This window comes from Cottoperca gobio, unplaced genomic scaffold (assembly GCF_900634415.1).
Source record: "Cottoperca gobio unplaced genomic scaffold, fCotGob3.1 fCotGob3_42arrow_ctg1, whole genome shotgun sequence".
NCBI classification, from domain to species: domain Eukaryota; kingdom Metazoa; phylum Chordata; class Actinopteri; order Perciformes; family Bovichtidae; genus Cottoperca; species Cottoperca gobio.
In genome coordinates, this window is record NW_021167006.1 from 10,001 (window position 1) to 20,000 (window position 10,000).

Below are 10,000 nucleotides of genomic sequence, written 5' to 3' on the forward strand. Positions count from 1 at the left end.
AACATCTTTTATTAATATCTTAATATATAATATATTAATATCACTATAAACTTTTACACGAGCTCGCTCTACAAGAGATTACCATCCATTATAAATATTCATTAATCAAAACCAAATTACAAATGATGCTCAATAAGTTTTAGTTTCTAATAGAAGCTGAAGGTGACGTAGGGAAACTAACATATCAAAACATAAAAAGAAACATACACTTTGAATGTTAGACAGGAAGTGATGTCACGTCATGAATGTGTGCAAACACAAAACATATGAGATGTTATTGGATGAGCGTCGAGGACCAGGCTAGCTGTTTGCAGTCTTTATGCTAAGCTACGCTAACACATGACTGATTAAAGCCGAGCTTTAATCAGCAGCTAAACGTTAACGTCAAGTTTAATTAACTTTTGTTTTAACATGACGTTATTTTCGTGCTGAACGTTCCAGTTAATAAACTTCTCGTCTGAGCAGGAAGAATAAAAGTGACTTCATCTTTGTTTCACCAGGATGCTTCAGAACAACCAGCTGATGTCTGTTCCTGTGGAGGCCTTCAGCAAGCTGCACAACCTGCAGTCACTGTGAGACACACTCACACACACACACACACTCACACGCACACACGCACACACACACACACACTCTCACACACACACACACACACACACACACACACACACACACACACACACACACACACACACACGCACATGGAGCAGTATATTAATGTACGTAGTGCAGACACTGTGCTCCCTCAGCCTGATAACACACACTAATTATACTGAAACTGTACCTGTGTGTGTGTGTGTGTGTGTGTGTGTGTGTGTGTGTGTGTGTGTGTGTGTGTGTGTGTGTGTGTGTAGATAAGGGTATAAGAATGGAGACGTCTGAGTCTTTCTTTCTGTCTGAGGTCTCTCATTTATCTGATGGACCATTATGTGAAGTCCATCCTCTTCTGTGTGAACAGAGGAGCTTTTGTCAGGACTCTTCATGCGTCTGACAGCTTCAGTTACTCTAGTTCTTCCTCCTCTTCCTGTGAGCTCAACATGTGTCTCCAGATGTTTGTGATGAAGTTTCCTCCAGATAAATAAAGTGTTTAAAAAGCCTCTCGATCAGCTGGAAGATGATGTCACAAAGATGGAAACTGTTTTTCTGAGGAACTCATGAAGAGTTGACTTTTAGAGACAAAGATACAAAACATGATGATGTTATAGAATCTGATGCATCGTGTACATTAAACTACGACAGGATGTGAAGGAGGGAACATCTGCAGCAGGAACATCTGCAGCAGGAACATCTGCAGCAGGAACATCTGCAGCAGGAACATCTGCAGCAGGAACATACTGCGATGACATATTAGATGTTAAACAAACAAGTACGAAGCCGGGGATGAGTTTTTGTTCTTGGATATTCTCTGAGATTAAAGTTATACATTCACGTGAAGAGACTCAAATGTACGAGTTGAAAACGTGATTATTCTCTGATATTATAAATTAATACATTTACTGAATTTACTCACAGAACTTGTGATTTCTTTCCTGTAATCTTGCCACGTAAATAAAGTATCCACCCTAATGCATAACGTACACACTAACGCAGCACTAATATACTCATGGGGAATCAATACTTTTACTTTAAGTACATTTTGCTGCTCATGCTTTTACTTTGGTGAGGTTTTTGTTTCTTCATTAAAGGATGTGAATCCTTCCCGGCGAGGGGAAGGTGGACCGTACTCTCTAATGTCTGCTCATTAAAATACCGTGGTTCAGCCTGAGAGCTGCTGGAGAGGTGCTCGAGCCACCCGCCGATCATTCCTGTTCAAACACTTGATCTCTAATGTTGCTCTCAAACGGCTTCAAAGGGAAGTGAAGCCCCCGTTTTATATTCTGCGGCTCTTCATCAAAGCTCAAATTCTCTTGTACGTATTGAAAAAGTCGTTTTCTGAAGGTTTTTTGTCTTTTTCATTTTCAATATGTACAAAGAGAACCCCGAGTGGAAAGCCCAAATTAAAACTCATGGCACAGTCTTCTCGAGTGCCTCATGCTTTATGCATTACGTTTGTCCGGGTAACTTTCTCTTCACGATGTAAGCAGCCAAAATAAAAAATAAATAAATGACCCGATAAATACATTTATATGTTCGAGTGAATCACGTTTTTATTTTGCCATAATAAGAATTTCGATGGCACATAACTGTTACTTGAATGTAAATGTCAACGTATGTGAATCTCTCCGTAGCCGCCTGGACGCCAATCAAATCTCCAGCGTTCCCATTGGCTGTTTCTCCGGCCTGCGCTCGCTGCGTCACCTGTGGTTGGACGATAACTCCCTGACGGAGGTGCCGGCGGAGGCCCTGAGCGAGCTGCCCGCCCTGCAGGCCATGACGCTCGCCCTCAACCACATCAGCCACGTCCCAGATCACGCATTCAGCAAACTGGGCCGCCTGGTGGTGCTGTACGTACCACGCTAACACACTCACTGAGTTAAAACAAAATACACAAACTTTATTTAGATTGTGATTCATTACAGAAATACTCATCAACCGATCAACAAGGGAGAAAACGGCAGTTGATTAGAAGTTTGCTAGTATGTTAGGTAGTTGGTTAGCATTACGTTAGCTAGTATGTTAGGTAGTTGGTTAGCATTACAATAGCTAGTATGTTAGGTAGTTGGTTAGCATTACGTTAGCTAGTATGTTAGGTAGTTGGTTAGCATTACGTTAGCTAGTATGTTAGGTAGTTGGTTAGCATTACGTTAGCTAGTATGTTAGGTAGTTGATTAGCATTACAATAGCTAGTATGTTAGGTAGTTGGTTAGCATTACGTTAGCTAGTATGTTAGGTAGTTGGTTAGCATTACGTTAGCTAGTATGTTAGGTAGTTGATTAGCATTACAATAGCTAGTATGTTAGGTAGTTGGTTAGCATTACGTTAGCTAGTATGTTAGGTAGTTGGTTAGCATTACGTTAGCTAGTATGTTAGGTAGTTGGTTAGCATTACGTTAGCTAGTATGTTAGGTAGTTGATTAGCATTACAATAGCTAGTATGTTAGGTAGTTGGTTAGCATTACGTTAGCTAGTATGTTAGGTAGTTGGTTAGCATTACAATAGCTAGTATGTTAGGTAGTATGTTAGCATTACAATAGCTAGTATGTTAGGTAGTTGGTTAGCATTACAATAGCTAGTATGTTAGACAGTTGGTTAGTTAGCTAGTAGTAAGACATTTGGTTACTAAGTTAGCTTATATGTTCAGCAGTTAGCAGTAAGTTATGGACATGGATAGGCTATTAGTCAGTGGGTTAGTAAGCTACTAGGTCAGACAGCTGGTTAGCTATTCGGTTTACAAGTGAGTTAGCGACGAGGTTAGTTGGTAAGGTAGCTAGTTGGTAAGGTAGCTAGTTGGTTAGCCATTTGTTTGCCAGTAAATTAATATTAGCCATTAGGTGTGTCAGTTAGTAAGCAAGTAAATTAGTCAGTTTGTTTGGATCATAAATTTACTAGTGGATTAGTCAGTTGGTTAACGTGTGGTCGTCCAGCGGTCGGAGGGTCGGTGGTTCGATCCCCGACCCCTGCAGTCAACATATCGAAGTGTCCTTGGGCAAGATACTGAACCCCAAATTGCTCCCGATGGCCAACGGTGTGTGAGTGTGTGTGAATGGTTATCACTACTGACGAGCTGATACACTTTGTGTGGGAGCCACTGACTCTGTATGAGTGTGTGTGAATGTGTGTGAGTGTGTGTGAGTGTGTGTGTGAATGCTGACATGTGTTGTAAAGAGCTTTGAGTGACCACAAAGATTGGAAAAGCTCTTTATAAATGCAGTCCAGAATATCTGAACTTGTGCTTCGGCTTACAGAACCACGTTTTCTGGTAATGTTTTTGTTTTTGCCTGTGTGTGTGTGTGTGTGTGTGTGTGTGTGTGTGTGTGTGTGTGTGTGTGTGTGCAGACTGTTGCTAGGAGCGATGGCTGCATTAAGTTTAGCCGTGGCACTGACTGTCCCTGACTGTCTGTAATGGCTCCTTAATAACATGCAAAACTCTCTGTTTGTGTGTGATGGCATTCAGCGCGGCAGCATTGAAGTCTGCTGTCATTTCTTTTGTCCAATCAGATTGAAGCTAATTTGCATGAAATTACCAAAAGAAAAAAAGCCTTCTTGAGAGGCCCCGGGGCCCCTTTTAAAAAAGACACACACACGCACACACACACACGCACACACTCTTTGTCTGCTTCATTAGTCCATCAGTCTCTCTCTCTCCATAGGCATCTCAACAACAATAGGATCGTTTCCATGGGAACAAACTGCTTCCACGGACTCCACAGTTTGGAGACGCTGTGAGTTTCTCTGTGTGTGTGTGTGTGTGTGTGTGTGTGTGTGTGTGTGTGTGTGTGTGTGTGTGTGTGTGTGTGTGTGTGTGTGTTGGGGAGGAGTTGGAGAAGTCAGGGTTGAGTTGGGGTCAGGGTGAAGGTTTAGGAGATGACGGAGAGCTTTGATTTATACGTTTGTCGAGGACACTTAACAGGATTTATTCAAGGCTCAAATAGTTTGTAGTCATTAAATGTTTTCGGCTAATTTCATTTCACTACCAGCCTGATAAAGAAGAGATGATAATAATAATAATAAACTTTATTTATTCAGCAAAACAAAGTCACAAAGTGCTTTACATGCTTGATTTCTGGACTCCAATGAGACAAATACAAAATAACATAAAACAATAATATAAAGAAAAGAAATTTAAGCTGTTTGTGCGTAATTAAAAAAAAAAATATATTAAATATGAATTAGCATATTGAGAAAGAGTAGATGATAGTAAAATACCCGTATTATAATCAAGAGAAACCATTTAAATAACAATAGACAACACAATATATCAAATGTATTTCTGTAATAAACGCAGTCGAACATGTCCGACAGCTCGAGCAGATAATAATCATTGATGCTCTTCACGTGGATTGCCAGCTCTTTTTCTTTTAGCGAGTATTTAGTCCAGGCAGATTAACCTGTGTGTGTGTGTGTGTTTATGTTGGTGTGTGTGTATAATCTGAGGAATGTGTGTGTATATAGAAATGTTTCTGTTTTCTCAGTCAACCAGAGAAGCAGGTTTAAACACACAAACACACACTGCCTTCATTTGGAAATACTTCTGTATATGTGTGCGGCTCTGTGTGTGGCCCTGGCTGTATGCTAATCATAATTACTATTCATGCACACACACACACACACACACACACACACACACACACACACACACACACACACACACACACACACAGACACACACACACACAGGCAGCATGTGTTTTTGTGTGTGTACCTGTAGGATCAGCAATAATAAACCACACCAGAGACTCAGGTTCATCTGAAACTACAAACACAAACAGGGAAAGGAAAGAAAACGGAAATGAAAACAGAAAAAATAAAGAATTCAACAAGTTCAGTTCAGCCTTAAAGGAAAACACACCCAGGTTTTAGAAGAACGTCAAAGTCTAGTTCAGCTGTGGTGGTGTCTCTTGTCTAGACGTCCCATTTTACCCAAATTAGGATTTTCTGGTTCCAGTAAGTGACGAAAATGGTGGTGAGCAAAAAACCCAAATCCAGCTTTGAAAACATCAGAAGCGTTTGAGGTTTAAACCATAAAAATACCTTGTAGCTGTCTGTGGTTAGCATGAGCCTCCAAAACCACCAGAACTGAGTGGGAACAGCTGAACACCTGTCAATCAAGACACATTCATTCCTCAAACAGCATTAAAGGAAGATGTCATCACATTGGGAAACACGCTTATTAACTTTAATTCTACAAGTTGACCCCAGAAGTTCCAAATAAACTGAAATTCAAAGTTTGATAATATATTCCAGGATTAGAGCTGACCATTCCCAGTTTAGATGTGACCATTCCCGGTTTAGATGTGACCATTCCCAGTTTAGATGTGACCATTCCCAGTTTAGATGTGACCATTCCCAGTTTAGATGTGACCATTCCCAGTTTAGATGTGACCATTCCCGGTTTAGATGTGACCATTCCCAGTTTAGATGTGACCATTCCCAGTTTAGATGTGACCATTCCCAGTTTAGATGTGACCATTCCCGGTTTAGATGTGACCATTCCCAGTTTAGATGTGACCATTCCCAGTTTAGATGTGACCATTCCCAGTTTAGATGTGACCATTCCCAGTTTCCAGATTAGAAGTGACCGTTCCCAATGTCAACCTGGCATTCCAAGTTTTTAATTTTCATTCCCAATCTAGAGCCTTCACTCCCAGTACAGATGTAGTATTCCCAGTCTAGAGCCTAGAGCTGGACATTCCCAGTCTAGATGTGACCAGTGAAGAGTTAGTAGAAGCAGCTAAAACGTTCCCAGTTCAGAGTTGGGTTTTCATGTCTAGAGATGACCTTTCCATTTGATATCTGACCATTCCCAGTGCACATTTGGTATTCCCAGTCAAGAGCGGACAGTTTCAGTTCAGAGCTGATTATTTCTAGCATGGATCTGGTTTGCCGCGTAGCATTTTCATTCCCAGTAGAGCGAGTATTCCCATTTTAAGAAAGCTGAAATCCAGTATGGAGTTAGTATTATCAGTCTAGATCTGGTATTCCCATTACAAGACAATTTTGACCTGTTATTCCCAGTTTAGAGCTGGTTTTGCCAATCTAGAAGTGACCATCACCTGAAATTGTGTTTGGGAGAATTCCCAGGATTACTGCAGGACGCATAAAGTTCCTGCGCCCACTAACTTAACCTGCTGAACCTAATCAGCGTGCACACTTTACAGCATGACCATGATTTCCCAAAAACCTCTGGATCTCCAATGAACCCTTAAACTGACCCTCAAAAACCTATTATCCAGCTCTCATCCAATCACGACCCTCTGAAGTTCATCAATACTAGTTTGGCAGAAAGCAGCTATTGTTGTTACAATTCATCCTCTGGACACACACGTACTCGCACACTCGCGACCAGACTGAAGCAATTTCAATTTAATGGTATTTTCACAATGTGGCAGCTTCATTCCACACAGTGTGTGTGTGTGTGTGTGTGTGTGTGTGGGTGTGTGTGTGTGTAACAGCCACCTGCATCCCAGAGATGGATGAGAGGACCTAAGTGAAGCCATGTGTAGACTCGGAGAATGCTCTAGTCTCTACTGGTGATGAAAGAAAAGAGCGAGGCACAGTGAAATGTTTCTTTAATAAACTTAAAAGACGGGAAAAAGATTGAAACACAAACATGAAACTCTTTCCCAGTCTGACGCTGACATTCCCACAGCATTGTAGAGAAGGTCCTCATCATGGAGCTTACATTGAGCTGTTATTCCCAGAATGCAGCTGACATTCCCAATGTAAAGCTGTATTACCCTTCTACAGCTGACCTTCCCAGTTTGGAGTTGGTTTTCCAAGTCTACATGTGACAATTCCCAGTATATACTTAGTATTAGTAGTCTAGAGCTAAAACGTTCCCAGTTTAAGGTTGGTTTTCCTAGTCTAGAGCTCACCATTCCCTGTACAGATCTGGCATTTCCAGTCTAGATGTGACAATTCCCAGTTTAGAGCTGACCATACCGAGTACATAATTTGTATTTACCATCTTCAGCTGATATTCCCACTGCATTGTAGAGCTGATCTTTCCATTATAGAGCTAACATTCCCAGTATACATTTGACATGACCAATATATAGTTGTATAATCAGTCTAGAGCTAAAACGTTCCCAGTTTAGAGCTGACATTTACAGTCGAGCGTGAACTATTCCCAGTACATATTTGGTACTTACCATCTAGAGCTGACATTCCCATTATATAGTTGGTATTCCCAGTCTGACAGAACCGAGAGACCCTCAATCTATTCACAATCTTTGACGTTCCAAATTAAACCCAGTACACGGCTGCATTACCAGTCTAGATCTGGTATTTTCAAAATAAAAGCTGTCCCCAGATATTCCAGGATTAGAGCTGACATTCCCAATGACATCTACAGCTCACAATTCCCTGTATAGATCTGCAGAGCTGACCATACCCAGTTTAGATTTGATATTCCCAGTCTAGAGCTTCCCATTCAGTATAGATTCTGAATTACCAATGTTAAAGTTGACACTTTGACTTAATATTCCATTTCAAGGTTGACATTCCCAATGTAGGTGCAACATATGTGACGTGATGACGTGATGTGTGTGCGTGTGTGTGTGTGTGTGTGTGTGTGTGTGTGTGTGTGTGTGTGTGTGTGTGTGTGGGCCGTAGAGATCTCACTATTCCCAGGTTGCTTCGCTGTCATTTACACCTTCTCTCTGTTTGTCTCAGGGATTTGAACTACAACAGTCTGGTGGAGTTTCCGACGGCCGTGCGCTCGCTCAGCCACCTGAAGGAACTGTGAGTCTCAAGTGTTTCACTGAGAAAACTTAACAAAAAGGAACTTCATGTTCAAACAAAAAGTGGAAACTTACCTTCTTTACTTTGTCATCTACTCGTTTCTCAGCCCCTGAAGAAAAACACCTAATTATGAAGGATCGTTCCAGAATAAACCTGACTTGTATTTATTATCCTTCAGCAGACGCTCTTATCCAGAAGACCGCCCCTGAGCTGCTCCAGGGACGGTCTCTCTGGAGCAGCTCAGGGGTTTTATTCGACCACTTGCGCTTAAAGTTTCTTTGACAATTCTTTAATAATTGTTCAACATTTTGCTGATGACACTTTTGTATTTATACCTAACTTTTGTTCTTTACCGAAAACTAACTTCTGTTCCGTTTCCTGTTTAGTGGTTTTCACAGTAACAACATCCAGTCGATCCCGGAGCACGCCTTCACTGGGACGCCCTCTCTCATCACCATGTGCGTTCATCTCATATTCTGCATGTTTCACACGACCACAACTCAACGCCCACTTATTCGCCTTCTTGGGAGATTTCAGCTGAATTCAACTTCTAGTCCGTGTTAAAAGTTAAACGACTAAAAGTTTCTTCAAAGTGCGAAGATAGATTTATAGAGAGACGTGACCACAGAGAGAAGACAATGAAGGAATCAATGATTTAGGATTGTTTTATTTCTTCCTGGGAATGTGTTCCTGGTTGGACTCTTTTATAAAGCTTTACTTTAGCGCTAACGACACTTGTTTTACGAGAGATTATTGTTTGTCAAAGGAAATTAACGAGTATATTTAGAAGTGTGGAGTTTATCGTCGAGATGCTGACTCGCTCTCTTCATATAAACGTATCTCGTTTGCACGAAATGTGGCCTTGATTCCTTGATTCCTTGATTCCTTGATTCCTTGATTCCTTGATTCCTTGATTTCTTGATTTTCAGGAACTTGATGTTGAAATGCAAAAACAAACACTTATTTATTTATTCACCGTGTTTGTTGAAGAATTTGATTAAATAATTTTACTTTTATGCAAATATACAATTCTGATTAATTCTACTGTTACTTGTTTCGGTAAATTGTAAATGTTTTAATATTTGTTCGTGTTCGTGAACCAAAACGTTTCCTTGATTGATGTTTTCTCTCCATGGTCTGCGTATGAAACAGAAACGACTCTTCAGTTTGTCCACATGTGTTATTGTTTGTGTTTTATAGATTCTTCTACGACAACCCGATCCAGTCAGTCGGACGATCGGCCTTCCAGCACCTTCCAGAGCTGCGGACACTGTGAGAGATGACACATTACATTGTCTCCTTAAAGTCTTGAAAGCTTAAAGTATCTGCACAGATATTATTATTATTATATGTAGAGTCCAGAAGTCAACATGCTTTAATCTGATGAAACATTCTTCTTTGTTGGTGTTTATAATGATGGTGACATTCAGGCACCAATTACACAAGTAACACAAACACAAGCCGAATAAAAGAGACAATATTTCTTAGTATGTCCTCAATCTGCCCGTTCTCAGCTCTCTGAACGGAGCTGCAGATCTCACCGAGTTCCCAGATCTGACGGGAACCAAGAGCCTGGAGAGCCTGTAAGACACACACACACACACACACACACACACACACACACACACACACACACACACAGGAATGCTTCATATCTG

General features: G+C 40.9%; 1 protein-coding gene across 1 annotated transcript in view; it reads left to right on the top strand.

Annotated features, from left to right (window-relative positions):
• The window catches only part of LOC115006003 (leucine-rich repeat-containing G-protein coupled receptor 5), a 26,405-nt gene that overhangs the window by 9,192 nt on the left and 7,213 nt on the right, over positions 1–10,000 (top strand). Inside the window, exons 4-10 of the mRNA XM_029428006.1 lie at positions 501–572; positions 2,229–2,444; positions 4,250–4,321; positions 8,274–8,342; positions 8,729–8,800; positions 9,543–9,614; positions 9,857–9,925. Coding sequence (XP_029283866.1) covers positions 501–572; positions 2,229–2,444; positions 4,250–4,321; positions 8,274–8,342; positions 8,729–8,800; positions 9,543–9,614; positions 9,857–9,925 — 642 coding nt within the window. The remainder of the gene's footprint in view (positions 1–500; positions 573–2,228; positions 2,445–4,249; positions 4,322–8,273; positions 8,343–8,728; positions 8,801–9,542; positions 9,615–9,856; positions 9,926–10,000) is intronic.